Source organism: Leptidea sinapis, chromosome 3 (assembly GCF_905404315.1).
Source record: "Leptidea sinapis chromosome 3, ilLepSina1.1, whole genome shotgun sequence".
Taxonomy (NCBI): domain Eukaryota; kingdom Metazoa; phylum Arthropoda; class Insecta; order Lepidoptera; family Pieridae; genus Leptidea; species Leptidea sinapis.
The window spans coordinates 15,099,617-15,124,269 of NC_066267.1; the positions used below are offsets into that span (position 1 = coordinate 15,099,617).

At 36.6% G+C, this 24,653-nt stretch overlaps 1 protein-coding gene across 1 annotated transcript; it reads left to right on the top strand.

Moving 5' to 3' along the window:
* LOC126979525 (uncharacterized) lies at positions 1-23,235 on the top strand. Its single transcript, XM_050828854.1, has 13 exons — positions 1-145; positions 271-488; positions 1,998-2,232; positions 6,682-6,893; positions 7,645-7,824; positions 11,187-11,339; positions 13,211-13,383; positions 14,361-14,435; positions 15,593-15,610; positions 16,588-16,605; positions 17,083-17,127; positions 21,520-21,549; positions 22,942-23,235. The coding sequence occupies exons 1-13, from the start codon at positions 103-105 to the stop codon at positions 23,201-23,203; spliced, it is 1,662 nt and encodes a 553-aa protein (XP_050684811.1). The 5' UTR covers positions 1-102; the 3' UTR covers positions 23,204-23,235.
* The last annotated feature ends 1,418 nt before the right edge of the window (positions 23,236-24,653 follow it).

Consider the following 24,653-nt stretch of genomic DNA (forward strand, 5'->3'; position numbering starts at 1 on the left):
ATCATGGAGCAAAACGTTCTATGAAATTGGCCATTTAATTAAAATAATCAAATTGCATTGGTATTCCAATCCAACACACTTTGAATTCTTTTAGGTTTTGCGATGTCTACTTTTCGTGTCGCCGTATTTGCTTTATTTTTAATTGGTAAGAATAAATTATTTTCTAGTTTCATTAGTTCTACTATCTTGTACTTTGCACTACTTATTACGGATGAAATTTGTAATTAGCCAACGAAATACTTTAAATTATATTTTATTCCGCTATTTTAGTAATAGCAGCAGTTTTTTCAAATCCAACCACAAATACAACTATTAAACAAACCACAAATGGCGATCATAATGAAACCCAAGTAAATAAAACCAATGCAACTGATACTAATGGAGACGAAATCGACGATGAAGGCTGGGAATATGAAAACCAAACGATAGTGGATACAAGAAGAATCTTGTATAGCAAGAGAGTTGGTATTGGTAAACGGCCTTATATGGTGAGTATTTACTTAATATAATCTTTATTATGTCATCATCATCAGCCGGAAGATGTCCACTGCTGGACACTGTGGGGGGCCTACCAACACTGCGTCTTACGGTACGTGGTCGCCATTCGAGGACTTTACTGTCCCAACGGCCATCTGTCCGGCGAACTATGTGCCCTGCCCACTGCCACTTCAGTTTCGCCATCATTTGGGCTATGTCGGTAACTTTGGTGCTCCTACAAATCTCCTCATTTCTGATTCGATCGCACAGGGAAACTCCCTCTCCATTGCCCTCTGAGCGACCATGAGCTTTCTCATAAGGCCTATAGTTAGCGACCACGTCTGGTTTAAAATAGTTTATTATATATTATTACATAAATCCACACTTGGTATTTCCTATCCCTTTGGAGATTTTGATTAAGGAAACAAGAATATATAAGCAGCTACATCCGATCTCCGAAGATACTGAACTTGCGCTCAAGCTACCAAAAATGGTTAGAACATATATATTTTGATTTTACACAATATTTTTAACGTTAAGATAGATTCAACATATTTACTGTCAAAATTCCTAATAAACGTTCCTTCAAAGCTAATAAAAAGAATTATTAAAAAGTTTTTAGTACCACTATCTAGGACTAATCTGGGTCAAAACGCAACTATTTCCACACTCTGTATTTCATTTAACAAACTGGCCAAATCTCAGGATATTGATTAATACTAATTGCCGTTTGCTCAGTATAAAAAGAAATTACTAAAATTCCACAAGTGATTTACTTTGTTTTCATATAATATTTTTGTTGTTGTATTATAATGTTTGTAGATATTAGTTTTAAATTATAAAAAACAAATTTGACTTAAAACTTAGTTAAAAATTATAAATGCAGTAATTGTAATTGAATTAACTCCTATTCATATTATTTATATATATATATATATATATATATATATATATATATAAGTGTGTTTGTAAAGTCATATTTTGTTCGTTGCCCTAAAACATTGTTATAAATAAAGTATAACAATGTTGGCAATGAAGAATGGTCAATGGAGTATTCCCTGCGAGATCGAATCATAAATGAGGAGATCCGTAGGAGAACCAAAGTCACCGACATAGCCAGATGATTGGGAATCTGTAGTGGCAGTGGGCAGGGCACATAGTGCGACGTAAAGATATAGATGGGCGATGGGACAGTAAAGTCCTGGAATGCCAACCACGTTCCGGAAGACGCAGTGTTGGTAGACTCCCCACAAGATGGACGGACGATCTGGTCAAGATCGCCGAAATACTTCGGATGAGGGCAGCGCAGGACCGATCGTGGTGGAGATCTTTGGGGGTGTCTTTGTCCAGCAGAGGACGTCTTCCAGTGGTTGATGATAATGATGATGAAGCTATTAAAATGATCATAATAGATAAGAAATGTTTTATTATAACGGATGCAATAAAATATCTATAGCTTCACGAGATATTAGAATATCCACTATATCTTTTAAATTTATTTTTTATTATCTTTACCTCAGGTTTATTTACAATTAACAAAGGAGTCAGCAAAAGCACATAAATACAGAGGCTGGCTATGCGGTGGCGTCATAGTCCACCCTTCTTACGTGCTTACGTCAGCGGCCTGCGTTGAGGACGCGGAACATTTCTACGTTGTCCCTGGTACCACCCGCTTCGTTGACAGTTTTGATTATAAGAGCAATAATTGCGTCTGTAACCATAGAAGGCGTGTTGTCTGGAAATGTATACCCAAGAGTAAGTTTATAAATGATTTGTCCATTAAGTACAATTTGAACAATTTGTTATTTTTCCCTCACTTCTGGGACTGATTACACAAATAAAATTTGAAAACAAAATTTATGAACGATGTGGGACGTACCCGTGACCTCTCACGTTTCGTGCGGGCGCTCTTTCCACTGAGCCAACCGTTCGAGTTGTCTTGTTCACCTCTCAGGTTGTGGCATCATCTACAGAATCTACTGTACAGCTGTTGATAACGTGTTCAACCCCAATATTTGCATATTAGGAAATGGACTTGAGATGTCGCTCTTTCAAATCTTAACATCTATACATTTACGAAGTCATGAGAGCGCTCGCACGGAACGCGAGAGGTCGCGGGTTCCCTCATCGTTCATAAATTGTGTTTTCAAATTTAATTTGTGTAAGTAATCCAATATGCTAATGCATGAATGGACAATATATATACTGCTAAGCGGATTCAGTAGGATGGTCATTTAAAGAGCTGGTGTTTCCCCTAACAACCATAGATTGCACTCGACTCTATTTTACTAATTATATTCAACTTATTGACTAGCTTATCTGTGCGAGCATGAAACAGTAGTATAGCATTAGACAATGTCGCTAACATGGAACAGAAAATTTTTGGATGCCTTGGTCGATAGTCAATCTTTAGGCGCGATTGAAGAAAACATTCTTTGAAGTTTTCGGCACTTGTCACTGAAACAATTTAACTTAAACTAAAATATATAATAATTAAATTTAACTAAATACTATTTATATGTTTTACAAGGAATGATAGAATGTTGTAATTATATTATTCATTAAGATACGAAACGAAACTATCTCTGTATCTCTTCAATAACTTATATCTCCCTTTCAACTTGCGTTCGCCTCGCCCGGTCACACCCTTAGTAACGCTCTCGTCATACATTCAATAAGATAATAATAATATATAAATAATACAGATTGGTCAAACCTAACATGAAATGTAACACACATGTAACAATTTGTCGTTTAGACTTAGAAATGTAATAATGTAAAAACGTATATGTAAGCGGACCTCAACATGTATGACAGCTTTTGTCAAATTTTAAAAGTGGTTAAATCCAAAAAACTTAAATAAATAAGTATATAAGTAAAATATAAATATGCTTATTTAGTTTGTGAATTTCTTCACATCTCCCTCTTTACCAACTCTTTTATTATCTCGTGTACGGAAAAGCTGAAAAATATTACAAATTTGCGATGAACATAAGTATCAATTATCACTAGGTAACCATAATTCCGTGATAACGTGTTAATAAAATACGTATTTTTAGACAATCTTGTTAAAAATTTAATTCTAGTAACCATGACTGTTATTTTTTAATCGATGTCCTCCCGTCGCGGCCCCGTTCTCGCCTCTCGCTTCCTCACGTCCTGTGTGCGACTCAAACACAGCTCACCTTTAACAATGTATATAGTTACAAACCTACCTTGGCTGACACCGGCTCCAAAAATAAAAATAATCGTTACTAAAATTAGATTTATTGATTAAATTGTATAAAAATACGCAAATATGTTTATACTTTTTAGTGCATATTATATCTATTGTTGTGGAATAGTGTTTTTGAAGTCGGTTGTTTATTTGTTATTTTTAGATTTTTAGTGAATCTGAACTACACTTACTAATAATTTGTCTAAATATGTGTAGATCTACTAAATTTTGCAATGCAGCAATGAACGTATAATAAGCGTATTTTACTACGACAATTACTTGACCATAACGACGTTACGGTACTTGACTCAAACATCCGGATAGCATAAAAAAGATTCGGCCTAGTATCGTTAATTTACTCCTGTTAATTGAAGAGTTCTGTTACTTTTCCATGGATTCCATAATCAAACTACCTTTGTAGTATATCCTTTTCAATAAAAAAGAACTATCGAAATCGGTTGGCGCGATATTGTGTTCGTAAATTTATTGCGCACGTACATCAAATTTTAAGACTTTTATGGTTTTCTCATGGTTGCTATTGTCAGAAAAAAAAATAGCAAAAGTGATTCCTATTTACAAGTCCAGTGATTAAATGGATCCCAGTAATTACCGTCCAACATCTGTGCTTCCTATCTTATCAAAAATATTTGAGAAAATATTACATAATCGACTCAATGGATTTCTTACATCTACAAATTTTCTTTTCAAAAAACAATATGGATTTCGTTGTAATTCTAATACTCTTGCAGCAACAATTGACTTAGTAACAAAAATTAAACTTGGCATTGATCAAAAGAAAATATCATTAGGAATATTCATTGACTTAAAAAAAGCATTTGACACTGCAAGCCACGAAATCATGCTAACAAAATTAAAAAACATTGGTTTTTCTGGTTTTGCATTTAAAATGTTCAAATCATATCTGACAAACCGATATCAAATAGTTAAAATTAATAGAGTTGAGAGGTTACCCCAACTCATCACATGTGGCGTTCCTCAGGGCTCTATTCTCGGCCCATCATTATTTCTAGTCTATATAAATGACATACATAAAATCGGCCTAAGTGGAGATATCACGCTGTATGCTCATGATACAAGTCTATTTTACTTTGGAAATACTATAACAACAATAATAGAACAAGCACAACATGATTTGGATCTACTACACACCTGGCTACAATGTAATTTACTTACTTTAAATACATCTAAAACAAACTACATATTATTCACAGCAAAAAACAAAAAAATTGGAAGCCATAATAACTTAACCATCAATGGTGAAATAATAAACAAAATAAATAAAGAAAAATATCTCGGTCTGATACTTGATAGCAAACTCACATGGAAACCGCATATAGAATATATCCGTAAAAAGTTAACATCACTTACTGGTGCAGTACGTAGCATTGCACGATGCTTCCCAAGGCAAGTGCACTTCACTATTTATATTTCTATGGTCAAGTCTCACTTAGATTATTTAATTGAAGTTTGGGGAACTGCGTCAAAGACTAATTTACAACCGCTACAGATAGCACAAAATAAAATTATTAAATCACTGTTCCGATATAATTTCTTAACACCATCCGCAAAAAATTACCAAGATACCGAAATCATGAATATTTCTCAACTCTATAAGTATAAAACGTGCGTTCTTATTAGGAAAATTCTATCTAAAGAGATACATTCCCACGTGACATTTACAAAAACATTCCAAATACAAAAAAGGATAACTCGACAAGCAAATAATATTTATATAAAAACACCTAGAACTAATTACGGAAAAAAGAATATCATGTTTGAAGGGGCGAAACTTTACAACAGCCTCCCCAAAGACATTAAATAAATCAAAAGCTTAAATACTTTTAAAAAAATATTAAAAGAAAACATTTAAAAATATAAATAAAAAATTGTTACGGTTTAAAAATAAGTAGATGAATAATTGTTGCTGCAGTGTAGTCACAGCTTTATAATATTTACAAATTGCGAATGACGGTCTGCGCATGCGCATCGCGCCGCTCGATCGCGTAATTCACTAAAGTTCTTGTATTATTGTATTCAGAATTGTGTCTTTAGTTGATATTCATTAGTGTAGTGTAGGTAACTTATTTATGAATGTTCTTTAGATTATAATTTGTATAGTTATTTCTTTTTAAGTGTTTCATCTAGTGTGTGTTTACTGTTTTTTTTTTCCACTTTACTTACTTACTTACGATATATTATAGATATTGTTATATTCTCACGGCTCGCATATTATATTATATAGTAATTAGAATATATTTTCTCTATAAGTGAATATTGTAATATTCTTCTGAGAAATAAAGTTCTTAAATCGTAAATCGTAGATTTGCACCAATGAGGCCACACGGGAAGCACCAGCATTCAAATAAAAAAAGAATTATCAAAATCGGTTCACCCAGTCGAATGTTCTGAGGTAAAAAACATAATAAAAACATACCGACAAATTGAGAACCTCCTCCTTTTTTGAAGTCGGTTATAAAGAGCGACTCTATTGTTTTAATTTCTGACTGTGTCCTTTCATGTGTCCCATTCTGACAAGCGGGCGTTGTCTGGGGACTTTTCAATAATATTGTACCATATTTAATGAAAAAATATTCGTTTTATTAAATTACTTAGGCTTTTTGCATATCAATCTTACATAAATAAAATAACCTTACCGATGATAAGTCACACCATCTTTTTTTTGTGTCGTTAACGTATTATTTAAGTCTTTTTAATGCAAACTTTGACTTGTCGATTGACACACAGCTGACACACCACTAAGGAAAAAAATGTGCTTACATTTTCTTTAAGCACACTTTTGCCGTGCCGTTATGAGACGGCGAATGATATGTCCATATACGAAGTGTGCGTAAAGAAGTTTTACTTCAAAATTAATAATTGGCAGGGCTTATTACTAATCAAAACATCTTGTTATTCTCGTCACTTTTTCTGATGAAATTATTAATATAATATCATAAAATTTACAGATTACAAATTTGATTTCCAAGATAGTATAAAATGGTCGGCTAATGATATAGCAATAGTGAAAGTAGACAAACCGTTCAAGCTCGGCGTGAAAGAGTCCAATTGTGAATTTGCAACGGATCTGGTATGTTACAACAATGTCAGTCGGGAATTGGAAAAAGCTGGTACCAAAGGATTTATAGCCGGATGGGGAAGTGGTTATCAGTTTAGAGAGGTAAGGATAGCCACTAACAAATATATGACGTTTGTACTCAAAACTTTGTAACTATATTGCGCAGATAGGCTAAAAAATTTCTTGCGATTATTTTTTCATTTCATTTTACAAATTATAATTATACCTTTTGAATTTTAATACAACAGTTTCGTACTTTTTCTGATTTTTTCGTTTACGTAGCAATCTGACGATTTTAATTGTTGTCACAATTTATCAAACCATTTTCCCTTTTTTTCGTAGAACCTTAATTTATTTTCTGAAATTAGGGTCTTCTGCCTTCTAGAACCTTTCCCATTTACTGGCCATGAAATAATGAATTACATCGTCTGTACTCAGTTATTCAAAAGCTTAAAATATTAAGTATCTGTAGCCGTTTATCAATGTATTGCAAAAGAAGAGAGTGTTTGGACAATTTATTAATCATCAATTTGTACTTTTCACGTGATGTTAAAATTGTATTCGTGTATTAGTTTGATTATTATATTCTTATGCTATATTTTTTAAATAAAATACTTTTCAAATGATTAAAATAGTTTACATTTACAATTTATTAATTTAACACGACGTTTCCTGACATTTGCAGGGCACGTTTTCTACGTATGTAAATTATAAAAATGTAACTTTTACGCATATAGCTTATGTAGATAATACGCGTTTTAATCCTTTAAAAAGTATTTTATTTAAACATGTAACACTCGCGTTAATCAAAGAAATTACTATAATATACAATATTGTTTTTTTTCCATACTAGGGAGTTTATCGTCGGGATTCTATGAGGCCAGAAAACGCAAAATGCTTGCAAGAAGCTAAAGTGTGTATAATGGATAACGAACAGTGCGCCAAGAAGTGGGCTGAAAGATTTAGAAACATTATAACGCAATACATGATCTGCACTAGAGACGTCATGAAGCGACTGAGTGAAATATGTGACGTATGTAAAGTATTCGATTACCTACCGCCACTGACCTCTACTATACAGGGCGTCCCAAAGTTATGGGACATGAAGGGAAAGTACCTTATATATCGAAGATAGGCTATTTTACTGAAAGACTCTTTATGTTATTTTTAAGAGTTAGTACTTCTGCATTCAAAGATTTTCTAAAAATTACAAGAAAAACACCCCTACTTTTATAATGCCAATCGAAAGAATGGCCATATACTAATAATTCTTCTTAAGTAACATAGTATGTTGTATAGTGAGTTTTTTTTACATTTAAGTCGGTTCGATTCCCAGACGAGGCAAGTAATTTTTAGAAAATCTTTGACCCTGTATACCACTGGACTGGTGGCTGTCAGAGTACTTTTGTGTCTGTTTGAAATTCGCTATTTTGGCGCTATCGTCCATGTAGCGAGAGTATGATAAGATACATAATAGCTTTAAGGGTAAATGTATACACTTCTACAATAAAGTCCCAGCCACTGTTCAGGCATTATCTATAAATAAATTTAAATGTTTTATAAAAAATGGCTCTGTCGTAAATCCTATTACTCCACTGCTGAATATCTAAATGATCGGACAGCCTGGGACTAGATTGTGATTATTATATAGCGATAGAAATGACTGTACAATATTGTATATTTTTATTGAAAACAGCGCAAAAAAAAGAATGCTGGGAGAGTTTCTTGCGCCGCTTCTTCTCTCTCAGAGCGAAATTTGTTTCAGAAGCGGTAATAGTATCTAGTAGTATAAGAAATGACATCAGAAAGAATTCTAAAGGAATCAATTTTGAGAAAATAAATGCCTTTTATGCGGTACTAAAACTAGTGATGACAACCTAGTGGAGAACATAGATGGTGGGAAACTATTAACAAAAAAAAATTGTGTACTTTATTACGTTGATTCTTGAAGTATAAATAACACGGAAAACGAACGAAATTAATTCAACTTCAGAGTATTGTTCGTTCCTTCGCAGCCATTTGTATTATACGTCAAATTAGTTCTGTGGTCGCTCGCTTCAAATAGGCACAAAAAATTTGCTGTCAAACATATGCAATTGCCCTGGTCTAGTGCTATTTATACACGTCTGTGACTACCGCTGAATTGAGTATTCCTTAGTTTATGGCCCTTATTTAGTTTTAATGCAGTAATGTACTCAATAACTCATGTTTTTAATTATTATCTTTTTTTTACTTATTCGTGTAAACCATTTAGTTTTTGACGTTTGAGTATTTTTGTTGCATCACTTTTATGGGAAAGGAGGACAAACGAGCGTACGGGTCACCTGGTGTTAAATGATCACCGCCGCCCACATTCTCTTGCAACACCAGAGTAATCACAGGAGGGTTGCCGGCCTTTAAGGAAGGTGTACGCGCTTTTTTGTAGGTACCCATGTCGTATCTTCCCGGAAACACCGCACAAGGAAGTTTATTCCACAGCTTTGTAGTACGTGGAAGAAAGCTCCTTGAAAACCACACTGTGGAAGACCGTCACACATCCAGATGGTGGGGATGATATCCTAACTTGTGGCGTGTCGTGCGAAGGTGGAATTCAGCGGCAGGAATCAGGTTTAACAGCTCTTCGGAACACTCCCCGTGATTAATGGTAGAAAACACAAAATGAAGCGGTCTCTACGCAACACCAAGTGATCCAGCCACAGAGCACTGTGTCCCCAACAATTCGAGCTGCTCTGCGTTACGTGCGGTCAAATGGATCGAGCTGATTCTGGGGTGCGCCAGACTCTGGTCTGACAGTAATACTCCAAATGTGTCAGGACCTTCGACCGCGCTAGAATATGGGCCGGCTTGAAGTATTGCCGTGCTTTATTTATGACGCCTAGTTTCTTCGAAGCCAATTTGGCTTTGCTCTCCAGATGGCCGCGGAATTGGCAATCGCTCGAGATTTCGAGACCCAGTATTCTGTTACTAGGCGAGGCTGGAAGTGTTGTCGAAGAGCGGTGATACGTACGATAAATGGGGTTTATTTTGTGGTAAGCGCGAGTCTTCTGGGGGTTAAATTGGACAAGGTTCAATTTACCCCATTCCGCGACCTACTTAAGAGAGGACTCGATAGAAGACAAAAGTTTCTCCCGGCACTTAATCTGTTAATTTATCAATGGCTGCACGTTTCATACAAAAGCGTTTTTCTTAGAGAGTTGCGCTAGGCTGAGTCCTGAGTTAAATCGGGTTGGCCGAGTGGTGTGAAGCACCGATATAAGCTCTCGTTCGCGAGAGGGAGTGTGGGTTCGAACTCTACCCACACAAAGGATTTTTAATTATATAATATTTGTACCGGATGTATTAATAACGCCGTTCCCGGACTCCTCCTACAAAGGCGTGGTATGGTACACCGTGTGATTTTAGTCGGTTCGATTCCGACACACCACCCTACCGAAAACCCCGGTGGGGTGACGGCCCGTGGGGGTCCACACGTATAAAAAAAAAGACTGAGTCCCGAGTTGAGACTTGAGTTTACTAAACTAATCTTTACTCATTAGTCATTACTGTAGTCAGATGGCGTTGGAGTAATCAGTAATAGTGGTCTGTCTCTGTTGGCGCATGCGCGTCTATTCGTAATTCGTAATTCGTATTCACTGTTCACTAATCAGTGCTGTCGTCAGTTTCAACTTTCAATCAGTCGTTAGTCGAGACCAGATATCCCCAGGTGCGATGCTACTTGTTGTTCCACCTGTCACCTGTGCCCAAACGCGAGACATTACACGGATTTAATTTAACAGAACAATATGGTATCCATATTATTCAGTACATAGTGACGTACTTTTAATCGACAACTATGTAAAAATAATAAAATCATAAGCAATATAAGTGGTTACAATAGTAGGTCACAATTTTTTAACCTACAAAAATAACAGCTCGTCGGGGTATGCTTGACATTATATTTCTATGCGAAAATGTAAACAATAACATAGATTCTACAGATAAATTAAATTGTATAACAGTTCAAGTACCTATAAAGGACATAGATGAGAAATGGGCAGTGAACAATGAGCAAAAAGCTCAAATATTTGCCGATCACCTTGAACAGATCTTTCGCCCAAATGAGTGTGATCCTAACGAGACGTTTACACCAGACAATACACATTATTGTAATATAATTATATTGAATTTTGTAATATAACTAATATATCTATATTATTATGTTCCCTAGAAAAAAATTCAAGTACCTTATCGTTATACTTGAAATAAAACGAAATTTTTCTATTCCAGTTACAAGAACTATTATAGGACGGAATGAAACTTGTAATAGAATTTGTTCCTCATGCAACTCCGCTATCGTAAATGATGCTAACACGACGATTTAAAATAAAATCAATACCAAAAAAAATATTTTTGCAGAAAAAATACGCCAACTGTACGGATGTAGAACAAAGACGCAACAATGAAGGTGATGATGATCTATCTTCACATCAAGTAGACCTGGGGCGACATTTACGTGATCCAGACGACTACACTGCACGTAGAAGCACTAAGCAAGGAGGGTTCTGTGAGGTGACTTACTTCAGACATAACATTTTATGGAAATAAGTGAAGGCAAGGATTTGATTTATTTATTAGGATTTCCAACAACAAGTACACTAATACAACAATAAAAACAATGCAATTAAATTAATGCTAAGTGTCTGATCACTTACAGGAAATCACAGCATGCACAGAATTTTACTTAATTAAGATAACAACACGCTTATGTTATATTGCATACATAAAATAGTAGCAAAATTATTAAGCATAGATTCAAGAACCTGTTTGGGTAATATTATTAATGTTATCTCTTTCAATAATAATTTTCTTAATATCCTACCTAATTTTATATCGCCCTTGTTCTGTCCTTCGTGACAATGACGACAATATTATGATTAAATCTCACACTAAACGACTTGTGGAGTTACAACACTCTTGGACTTAAGTCCCATGTAGTCCATAATGTATTATTAATTATATCTTTAAAGCTTACATTAATAAAATTAGAACAAAACTTAATTTTAGCTGCATTGTTAAGTATAAAGTAAAGTAACCTACCGATGTGATGTTATAAAAACAACTATCTTTCTATACGTGTCTTCTAACCACAAAAAAAAACTTTAAAACTATTACAATACATACAATATATAAATTACATTAAGGACACAACCTTCATCGCTGTCTGCCCGGCGCCCGCGTTCGACAATATTTACATGCAAATAAATTAATATTTTTTAATTTATTTATGGTCCACTTTTTTGTAGGATTATTTAAGATAAACATGTATATTTGTAACTCCTGTGAATTTTGGGGAGCAAGCATAAATAGCTTGCAGATTTCTTTACTACTTACTTCATACTTCTTTTATATTTTGGATAATTCACACTACAGTTTTATAAATTACAGCCTATTTGTTATTCTGGTGTGTAAGCTATATTATTGTAAAGTTTCATCAAAATACATTCAGTAGTTTTTGCGTTAAAGAAGTACAAACATACATATATACATCCAGACATACAAACTTTCACATTTATAATATTAGTAGGAAGTGTCTACTCATTCGTTAAAGTTTGTAATAAGAGTGATTAGACATGAATGAAATTTAGCAAACTGATCTTTTAGAACCTGTCGCCTGAAATCAAAGGATGAAGAAATCCTTTCGTCTATATATTAAAATGTAATTAATACACTTTTTTGTCACTTAAAAGTAACACAGGGAGAAGATAAATGTAAAAACAAGTAATTGCTTCTTGAAACTTTCAGAATGTCCCTATTTTATGTGAATATTGAAAACGAAAGATGGTTAAAACATAAAGATGTTTGAAAAAATTGCCTTCGCGTTGTAGTATTTAGTCGGCAATGAATTTGAATTCATCAGCTTTATTTGATGAAATTTATCTTATATCTTACCAATTTTCTATATCTTTTCTGTTTTCTTAATTTCTCTCTCTTTCTCTTTTGAAGTAATACTTCGTTAGGCGCGTTATGAAAAAATGATGAGAGTGAGAGAGAACTTTAAGATGCGCGCGCATCACTGTAACAGGTTGAAGTTGGTTCCTAAAATTTTCTGACATTTGCGTCGTTCGTAATTTTTTTTATTTGGTTTCTCCGCCCATTATTAGGACTGGCAAAGGGTTGAAGCCCATACGGCCCTATTCTTTATTTAATAATTAACTGTCAAGCTCATCTTTGCAAGATTTTTACAAAATTATTCTTTCTAAAAACGTAGAATAGCACGAGGAATAAATAATTTTAATGATTTTTGCTTCTTTAGGCCAAAGAAGTATAACTTCTTGCATGCATACATAAAAGTACACACACTTTTTTTTTCTTACGTCAATCTTTTTTTTTTGGTAATTTTCTACGTCTTTGAATTGACTCACAAATTCACATTTCCTTAGAACGATCACGGCGGTCCATTGATAGTGAAGTACCAAGGAAAAGAACGAGTTGTTGGTGTCATATCAGCATGCAAGATCGACCCGAAGAGTCACAGCTGCCACGGACCATTCCTTTACACCAGTGTGTTTAAGAACCGACAGTTCATCTCCTGTGCTATTAATAAGGACGTGGAGTATGTATTAGTAATATTCTTATATTTCGCTTCAAACTCTTGCAGCCTTACAAATAAATTTGGTATAGACTTAGATTAAGGATTAATCTCCGCTGCGATACAACTAGATACCGCACTACCTAAGAACTTCTTCTTTCTAAGAGCTTCTTTATTGCTAAACTATTAGATGGTTGTGTGCGTGGCATACTGATACTTAATAACATCTTTAAAATTTTGTAACATACGCTTCATGTTATTTTACAAGAAATGTTTCTTGATTGTAATAAAATACAATATAATTACTGATTATAGATCAGAGTGTCTTTTGTAGTCTTGTAGTATTATTTTTACAAAGTCCTACTGCGCAACCTGGCATTTTAGTTTCAATTATTAGCAAAGTTTAGCAGAACATGTGGCAGGTCAATGTCAAACATTGTTCGAGACATTGTAAAAGTTGCCGTACTTTGCGAGTACGCCTGCGGTATCTAGTTTGAGCCCAGCGGAGACCAATCCTTAATCTAAGGATATAAATTTATAACTGAGAATAATTTTTTGTATGGGAAAAGGAGGACAAACGAGCGTACGGATCACCTGGTGTAAAATGATCACTGTCGCTCACAATTTCTTGCAACAACAGAGGCTTTTTATGAAGGTGCCCAAGTCGTATCTTTTTAAAAACACCGCACAAGGAAGCTCATTCCACAGCTTGATTGTACGTGAAAGAAAGTTCCATGAAAACCGCACTGAAGAGGAACTTCATACAACTTGTTTCTAACACAAAAAAAAATTTAAAACAAGATTTATCAACGATACGTCACTCGAACCGTTGTCTCAGTCGGAAAAACTCTCGCACGGGGCGCGAGACGTCGTGGGTTCGATTTCCGCATCATTCATTAATTTAATTTGTATAATTAATCCCAGAAGTGAGGGTTATCACTTTAAAAAAAAATCAAATCCTGTTTCTTGCATAAAAAACAATATTGTTTCTTCTTTATCAGGGAGAGTTGCAGACGAGTATTTCGAACAGGCATCACTCATGAAGAGATAACAGTAGATTGGGACGGTGTTGACGAGTAAGTTTTTTATATTATCCTTATATATTCAAACAACTTAGATAATTTATACGTCTAGATAGAACCTATTGCTGATAGACAACCGATGAAAACAGGCCAGGTTAATATAGTGTGCGTGACAAGCACTCGCAATTTGTATGTCACTTTATGTTGTGCGTGCATTGCTCAAGAAAGAGGTTAACTATCTAGACGTATAAATGATCTAAGGAAAAGAAAAACGGTTATTAACATTAACGTTTGTGCATGTTTGAATATTTTGGAATGCTAAGGGGATAATTTCGCACGAATTGGTTTATTTATCAATATAAAAGTACTAGCATTTATACAAATGATTTGAGTTTTCTTTAGTGTTAATTCGTATTACCCCTGGAAGAGATACGTAACAAAGGTGATGGGACTAAATTTGGCTACTAGCATTTATGTGGCTAATTACAATATTCATTGATTGCGCTATCATTCACAAAAATGACAATTTATATTTCAACGACTGTCTTACGAATTTTTGATCAGGCCACGTGTCCTGACGCGAGTTTAACATTTGATACCCATCCCAATAAAAGTGCTCAACACGGCTAAAGAAGTTATCACTTCAAAAACATTAAAAAATTTTTTTTTTTTAAAAGTTTTTCACGAAAAAATTAAAGTTTTTGTTTATATTTTTTTTTAGTAAAAACTAAGTGACTAACATTCACAGTTAAGCTTTAAAAGGTTTAGTGTTTGTAATAATACTTACTTTTATCTATGTAATATCTTAAATTATAAATAAATATAAAAAAATAATAAGAAACAAATCAGATGAGCCAATCTCACGTTGAAAACAGTTCCACATAAAGTCTATACTCTATGTATTTTCTTCCGAAAGAGGATATTTGAATTAAAATAATTTGTGAAACGATGAAACTGTATATTTGATTAAAAAAAGTGACCATGAGTTATTGCCTAATTTCTTTTCCGAAATGGTTTAAAATGGTACAAACTTTTAACATTCATAAGTGCTCTCTTTTGAACAAATTGATTGGATTTTATTATGGGTATTATATGATGATTTATTTATAATTTGGTATAATTGGGATTGTTTACCAAATTTTTGACTAACATTTTACTAAAAAAAATTAAGCTAATGATGCAGGTTAAATACAACGTATATAAATTTTCAGAGATGACATCGACTTAAGGTTTGTACATACTTACTTAACAGGTATAAGACATCCACTACTGGGCAAAAGATTGCATATCTATCTAAATAAAATGATAGAGGTTTTCATCTGTCATAATCACAGACCTACTGGATAGATTCCAAATATTGTCTTCTATGTTTTATTTCTTAAACACATGGCCCTTATCTAAAATTGTTGCGATATCTTCATTAAATATGAAGTTTTTTTTTATGGAATAGAAACAAACGAGCGTACGGGTCACCTGTTGTTAAGTGATCACCGCCGCCCACAATCTCTTGCAACACCAGAGGCATCACAGGAGCGTTGCCGGCCTTTATTATTAAACTTATAAGAAACAAAGATTCTTACAAGCACGACTTCCACAGTCATGTGTGTACAAGGACAAAGTATCAGCTTCTAGTAAATAGTTATTCAAATAAAAATATTTTAATTCAAAATAGGATTTATAATCACTTATTAAACATCAAAATCTAGCACCCATTCAAAAGAGACTGCCTCAGGCCTTATTTTTTTTTAAATATGGATTACAATGTCATATCGTACAATAAACATTTATAATTAAAGAGCCTGAGGTTACATCTAATAACTAATGTGATAGTCCAAACCCCAATTAAGTGGATCTTAGGATTCTTGATTGAACCTTATCACTATGAGACAAAGGATGTTAAGTCACAATACTATCACTGGCACCCTTCAAACGACTTGCACTTGCATAATACTGCTTGTTTATCTCATCATCTGGAAAGATGCCTTCCACTGGTCTTATTTACAGGGAAGTCTTTACAGAAAACTCTCTGAAAGAACGCTGACGAGGCGAGAACACGCGGATCATGAATAACAACAATAATCGATACTAACATTGACATAAGTAGCCCGTTCTTTTTGACTTAAAACTAGAGTATATAATACTTTATAATGAAGTACAAGTGGCAACCCTAGCTGATTAACACACACATGATATATTTTATTTACAGGAATGAAAATAACGATAGGTTTGTTATTTTTTTATATTAAGTATTATAAATTCCGTTTAAAGTGATAAAATAATCTGATTACATTGGAAAAGAAATCTGCATTTAAAATAATTGTTTATTGAAGTAAAATCTTGTATAGGTGCGCAGAACACATTTATTTCGTGGCTGTTGAATGATTTCTGCCACAATATGACATTGAAGTTTCCAGTACAATTTCCATTTAAGATTAAGCCTAAAAATTTTATAACGTTTGTTTCTTTTATAAGTGAGGAAATAAATATGTGAGGGCTAGGATGTTCTCACGATGTCACGTTGCCTTTCTTTCATAAGAATTTATTTGCTGACCATACTTATTAATCAGCATGATGCTCATTCATTGGTCCATTGTGCTTACAAACTGTACTTTAACATTTTATACGACATACTATTTAGGGCACAAATTTTCGTAAGCCTTAAAGGTAAGGTAAATTTTCAATTCAAATTTAATTTTCCCAGTTCATCAAACCGTGATGACGACGACGATGATGATGATAGTGACAGGTAAGATTTAATTTATCAATCGATTTGTTAATCTAAGTCTTTATTTTTTTTTAAAACAAGTGACGTAAAGAGAAGATAGTCCTGGTGTTGGGCCGAATCATCTACCTGTAGCAATGATCGCTCCTTTTCCATAACAAAAAAAGCTTAGTCTTGCTCGCTTGTGGTGATGTCGTTCCCCCAACTAAGACATGGCGAGGGGAGTTATGCTTGTGAACTGACCCAACGCTGCTTAAGTCGGTGCTCTCAAGGCAAATTTGGTTTTCGTTGAGAGCTAGTTAATTAATTTGCTCAAATAAGGTGAAACGTTCTAGTATTTGTGCTGCATCTCCTTACCACAATACAAGTAATTGAACAGTAGGGTAACTCAGCGGTCTCCTTGAAATTTATACCTACGTCTGGAGAGCTAGGGTTGCTACATACAAAAAGATTGACGACGCGGACAGCGCGGCGCAGCTAATTTAACTCGGACAGCGACCGGTCTCGGCGGCGTATGGCGTGGTACTTATTAATAGTTTTGTCTCCCCAAGATTGCTTAGCGGCCGTGTATATAGTGTGAATGTGTGCGTGCGTCGATTAGGACGCTCTAGCATGAAGTTAAAGTACTGTTCTATTAATGTATTGTGTCTTTACAGGTATTGTATAAATATTTTGTAAAATGCTGAAATTGTATGTGACAATTCAAGAGAGGAAATGGCTTTCTTGGCACTACTTCTCACTAAGTAAAACCTATTCATAAGGGTCAAATTTTTTGACCTGATGATGAATGATATTTGATTTGATTTAGATAATAATACAACGATGGTTACATTACGATGGACCCTGCCACCTTAGAGACTTAAGATTTTTTTTATCAAAATAAGGGACGAGACGAGCAGGATGTTCAGCTGATGGTAATTGATACGCCCTGCCCCTTACAGTGCAAAGCCGCTCAGGATTCTTAAAAACCCCAAAAAAAGAGCGGCACAACTATTGCACACGTCACCTTAAGATGTATGATGTTAAGTCTCATTTGCCCAGTAATTTCACTAGTTACAGCGCACTTCAGACTGAAATACAATAATGTTCACATTATTTGCTTGCTTCACGGTAGAAAAAGGCGCCGTTGTGGTGCCCATTAACTAGCCGGCATCCATGTGCCAATGGTTAATCGTAAGGATGACGGGCGCAGCGTGATTATTTCACAATGCGTTGTTTTTTTTTATGGAAGAGGAGGACAAACGAGCGTACGGGTCACCTGGTGTTAAGTGATCACCGCCGCCCACATTCTCTTGCAACACCAGAGGAATCACAAGAGCGTTGCCGGCCTTTAAGGAAGGTGTACGCGCTTTTTTTAAAGGTACCCATGTCGTATCGTCCCGGAAACACCGCACAAGGAAGCTCATTCCACAGCTTTGTAGTACGAGGAAGAAAGCTTCTTGAAAACCGCACTGTGGAAGACCGCCACACATCCAGATGGTGGGGAAGATATCCTAACTTGTGGCGTGTCGTGCGAAGGTGAAATTCGGCGGCAGGAATCAGGTTAAACAGCTCTTCGGAACACTCCCCGTGATAAATGCGGTAGAAGACACACAATGAAGCGACGTCTCTACGCAACGCCAAGTGATCCAGCCGTTCACAGAGCACTGAGTCCCCGACAATTCGAGCTGCTCTACGCTCTGCACGCGGTCAAATGGATCGAGCAGATACTGGGGTGCACCAGACCAGAGATGACAGCAATACTCCATGTGTGGCCGGACCTGCGCTTTGTAGAGCGCTAGAATGTGGGCCGGCTTGAAGTATTGCCGTGCTCTATTGATGACGCCCAGCTTCTTCGAAGCCAATTTGGCGTTGCCCTCCAAATAGCCACGGAATTGGCAATCGCTCAAGATTTCGAGACCCAGTATTCCGATACTAGGCGCGGCTTTAAGAGAAGTGTTCTCGAAGAGCGGTGATACGACAAATGGGGTTTTTTTAGTGGTAAACGCGCAAACTTGAGTCTTCTGGGGGTTAAATTGGACAAGGTTCAATTTACCCCATTCCGAGACCTTCACGAGAGAGGACTCGATAGAAGACACAAGTTTCTCCCGGCACTGGTCGACGATTTCCCGAGAGAGACCTGCATGGCCCGTGTATACGGCATCACCAGTGCTGTCATCTGCATAGCAATGCATGTTGGAGGTGTCCAACATATCATTGATATGCAGAAGAAACAGCGTAGGAGATATCACACAGCCTTGGGGCACTCCATCATTCACGGGCTTCGGGTTCGAGCAATATCCGTCGACAACGACCTGTATGCTACGCCCAGTGAGGAAGCTGGAGGTCCACTTGCACAAGCTCTCGGGAAGCCCAAATGATGGAAGTTTTGAGAGGAGCGCCTTGTGCCATACACGATCAAAGGCCTTCGCTATATCCAGGCTAACTGCCAGGCCTTCCCCCTTGCTTTCAATAGCCGCCGCCCATCTATGTGTTAGGTATACCAGAAGATCACCTGCCGACCGTCCATGGCGAAAGCCGTACTGTCGGTCGTTGATCAACTGGTGACCCTCTAGGTATACTAAAAGCTGGCGGCTAATTATGCTTTCCATGATTTTGGAGAGCAGGGAAGTGATAGCAATAGGCCTGTAGTTCGCCGGATCCAAACTGTCTCCTTTTTTTTGGATCAGATGGACAAGGGCTGACTTCCATGAGTCAGGGACTACGCCTTTGGAATAAGAGTGCCGGAATAAACGCATTAGCACCGGCGTCAACTCAGGGGCACACGTTCTAAGCACGATTGGAGAAATGCCATCCGGCCCGCTCGACTTCCTGACGTCCAACGAAAACAGAGCTCGCCTTAAAGTTTTCTGTCTGAACTGTACTTCAGGCATAGAGCTCTGGCACCGCGGGATGGTCGGCGGTGTTTTTCCGTTGTCGTCAAGAGTAGAGTTGGAGGCGAAAAGAGCGCACAGGAGCTCGGCTTTCTCTTTTGCCGTATGGGCCAGGGTGTCATTCCTCATATGCAACGGCGGCATGGACGGCTGGTTGAAGTTACCTAGAGCAGCTTTCGACAACGACCAGAACTTGCGTGTTCCGTTCGGGTAACTGGAAAGCTGCTCGCCGATTTTGACGACGTGCTTAGACTTCGCACGGGCGATTTGCCGCTTAAAAATCTGGAGGCACGGTTATATTTCCTCTTAAGAACTTTGCAGTTCGGATCCTTTGTGCCCAGCGCCGCAACCCAAGTTCGATACGCCTGTTTTTTGCAGTCAGATGCTGCTTTAACTGACCTATCGAACCAGGGCTGTGATCTGCCACCGATCGGTACTACAGAGCTTGGTATAAAAATATCCATGCCCTGCAGTATCACATCGGCTACTGCAATGGCGCAGGCACTAGGATCATCCGAAGGGAAACAAACCTTGCCCCAAGGGTAGGATGCAAAAAGGAACGCATCCTATCCCAATCTGCTGACTTGTAGTGCCAAACGCGGCGGGTCGCTGGTGGTCTGCGACGTTGGCGTCGGATAGGCACTACACTCCTGACCAGGCAATGGTCGGACGTTCCGAGAGGGGCGTCGACAATGACCTGGTAACCATCGGGATGTGTAGTCAGCAGAAGATCTAATAAGGACGGCATGTGGCTATCCACATCCGGGAGCCGCGTTGGCGACTCAACCAATTGGGACAGACCATACGCCAATGCAAAATTATGAACAGATCGCCCTGCGTAGTCTGTGGTACGTGATCCAAGCCATTCGGCATTGCGCCCGTTGAAATCACCCAAGACTACGATTTCAGCGGAGGGGATCTGTGCAAGCACGACGTCAATTGCCGCTTGAACGCAGCCCATGAGATGATCGGTTTCTGCGTTACCACTATGGGACCTGTAGACTGTGCCCACCCCAGAATACGAAGGGCGGCCCGAGCGAGAGTGCTCGGGGAGGGATTCTCCGGCTCTGGTAGAGCCGGTACCCTCCTGGGGTAATATCTTTTTACGAACCGCTCTCATATTTTGTGGGGGGGGGGGGGAAGGGATGGCCTCCGGTCCTCGACACTAACCTATGCGAAACATAGCGGCACTAGGCCGCTACTTCACGCCGGTATTCTGTGCGAGTGTGGTAATTAACCCGGGCGAGTCTGGCCCGATTGTGCTGACGTCATAAGACGGCAGCGTGACTCTCCCACTTCTAAAAAGCCCTTAGTCGCCTCTTACGACACCCATGGGCCTGGGACTCCCCTATTCTTTTTACGCCCCGGGGAAAGTACAGGGCGTATACCCCTTAGAAGCCCATAGAAGATCCATTAACTTAGCTTTCTCTAGTTCTGGGAAAAGCGAATCTATCTTTAAATAAAAGAAAACCTTTGCAATAGCTTATGCAATTCGGGGTGAAGTAACGTAATGAGATATTTTAATCAAATACTTTCTTTGCAGCGATGACAAGCCTAGCCTAAGAGATGAAGGGTATTTATATGACCTTTTTATAATTTAAATTTATATCAGCACTTAAAATAATATTTGTTTATTAGTTACTTAAGTACTTCTGTTTATTCACATGTATTGCTTCATATATATATATATATATATTATTTATATTATAACACTAGAAATAAGGGATTGCTTGTAACTAATTCTAGTAAGCTTCATAAGATACAAAATAGCTTTAAGGGTAAGTGTATACACTTCTCTAATAAAGTCCCAGCCACTGTTCAGGCATTATCTATAAATAAGTTTAAATGTTTTATAAAAAAAATTGCTGTGTCGTAAATCCTAATATAAGCTGAATATCTAAATGATCGGACAGCCTGGGAATATATTGTAATTATTTTATAGCGATAGAAATGACTGTAAAATATTGTATATTTTTATTAAAAAGAGCGCAAAAAAAGAGTGCTGGTAGTTTCTTTCGCCGCTTCTTCTTTCTCAGAGTGCCATTTGTTTCCGAAGCGGTAGTAGTATCTAGCAGTTAGAAATGACATTAAAAAAAAATCTAAAGGAATCAATTTTGAGAAATAAATGCCTTTTATGCCTTTTTATATGTGATCATCTGTATTAAGGATGAAACGACTATCCGGTAAATATTTGGTATCCGGTCTATATTGCTTGTTATTACTCTTTAGACATCTTATACTAAAAATTGGTCTCCGCTGCGCTGCAACTAGATACCGTAGGCGTAGTCGCAAAGTTCGGCAACTAATACTACGCCCAAGTGGGCGTACTCGAGCGAGTCTTGTACAATGTGTGACGTGCCACACGTTCTGTTAAACTCTGCTAATAATTGAAACTAAAATACCGGGTTGCTTAGTAAAACTAATACTAAATTAGAAAAACTATTATTAATTTGTAAAATGTAAAATAACATGAAGCGTTTGTTACAAAATTTGAAAGATACCATTGAGTGTCAAGATGCCACGCACACAAGCATCTAATAGTTGCCATAATAAAAAAGATATTGTTCTTAGGTAGTGCGGTATATATCTGTCTAGCTAGCTAATATAAGAAATTAAGATAGTCACATCAAAAAATTAACTTCACTATGAAAAACTACTGCAAGATAATAATACTGCTTCGGTGTTTAGTGCATAATATTATATAGTTGTGAATAAAAATATTTCTTTTCGTATTATATAGATACTTCATAGAATAAAATTAGTTTAAAAAAATGTAAAACTATTTTCGCTTATTGTTCTGTGAAGTCCTCTTTCTATACATTTAATTTCTTCTTCATTGAATTGAAGAATTTTAAATCGTTCTTTATAAGAGACATATTGATCATAGAAAACTAGAAACAATTGTTGAAAGAGCAGATATGTCTGTAATACACACCACTAATACTATAATATTTTCACATTAAAGCGCCAAAAAGAATAGCGAAAAAGCAAAAGACAATTCAAGTGCAGTAGAAGAAGAAACAGAAAAGCCCAAAACAAAGCCTGATAAAAAAGAAGACGCAAAAATCAAAACATCCAAACACAAAAATGTAAGCAAAAAAAGTGGTAAGCATCATTCAAAAGGAAAAAAGGAAAAGAAAGCAGCAGCTGCTAAAAGTAAAGCTCCAAAGGATGGTTCGTATGAATCTAGCAGAGATGAAAATGTAAATGAACCCGATGAAGAATAGGTTAATGAATGAGTAAATTAAAATTAATATTCTATTGACTTTCAATCCAAATTCCTTAACATTAATGAGTTTATTAAGTTTGTGAATTTTGCCTATGTTAATAATATGACGGATACCAAGTTTAATCAACGCCGGAATTCGATTAGATGCCTAGATCGGTCGAGGGGAGTAAAGAGATTAGGATCCAGGGTGTCGTAGGAGGCGCCTGGATTTTTTTATGACAATACGGGACGGGACGAGCAGGACATTCAGCTGATGGTAATTGATACACCCTGCCCATTACAATGCAGTGCCACTCAGGATTCTTGAAAAGCCCAAAAATTCTGGGCGGCCAAATTGTAGTCAATTGCGCTCATCACCTGTTTTTTTTCGCTAGCTTTAGCAACAGAATTTTAGGTGTGAGAGAGTCACGGTGCCATCTAACGACGAAAGCACAAACGAGGCAGACTATTGTTTTACACTCGCACGGAAAACCTAGCTAGATAACAGCCAAGTAACGAAAGGCCTGTCTTACTCTCCGTGTAGGAATCGGGATTTTCAGTAGACGCGACGGCCACGTCAGCGTGGCTATCCAGTAGGGACGCTCACGTACAAAAACAGTTCCTACATTTTGAGGGAAATATGAATTATTTTGACTATGTCGTGGTCTTCCAACGCATACATTACTATTTTCAACTAATGTCGCTTTGACAACGAATCATACTGATTTAAAAATTACGATTATTTACCTATTTATATTATAGAAAAAATGGGGTATTTTTATAAGATAACCTTAAACTAGGTAAGTAAAGAAGACAACCCTAACGACGTCAGAAGAGGTAAGATAGGTGAATATAAATGTAGGATGTGCGATCGGAATTACACCTTATCGTATGGTAGCTAGAGTCCCTTTTCTTAATTGATTTTGAAGAGTGCGCCTTCTGTTCATGTACAATTACATAGTCTTTGGTAACGCTATGTTTCGCAGGCAAGGTTTGAGATCCCTTGCCCATCGCCACTTACGTTCCTTAACCTCACCTGTATGTATGTTTCCGAATTATCTTGTTGGTGAAGTCTCGCTGAGCTGCATATCAGCATCATTATCTCCCCTTAGATCATTATTATACTCTATAAATAGAAAGATAGATATAGTTATAGACTATGACAGCTGTGAAAACGTCTAAAAAAATAGACATTAGAACTAAACTCTATATTGAGCAATTCACTCACACTAACACAGTGTCACCATAAAAAATACTATCTAGACGTATAAATTATCGAAGTACGAAAAAAACTGATGTAATTAACTCCTCAGCTTCTCCTTTCTATTACATATAATATAGTGGCTGACTCATCATCAGAAGATTGTGTACCTAGCATTTTATTGAACAATTTTTAATATAAATCGAGGTATAACGATATCATTACCAACCTATTCATTCATTACTTTTAATCGATACTTAATTTATAA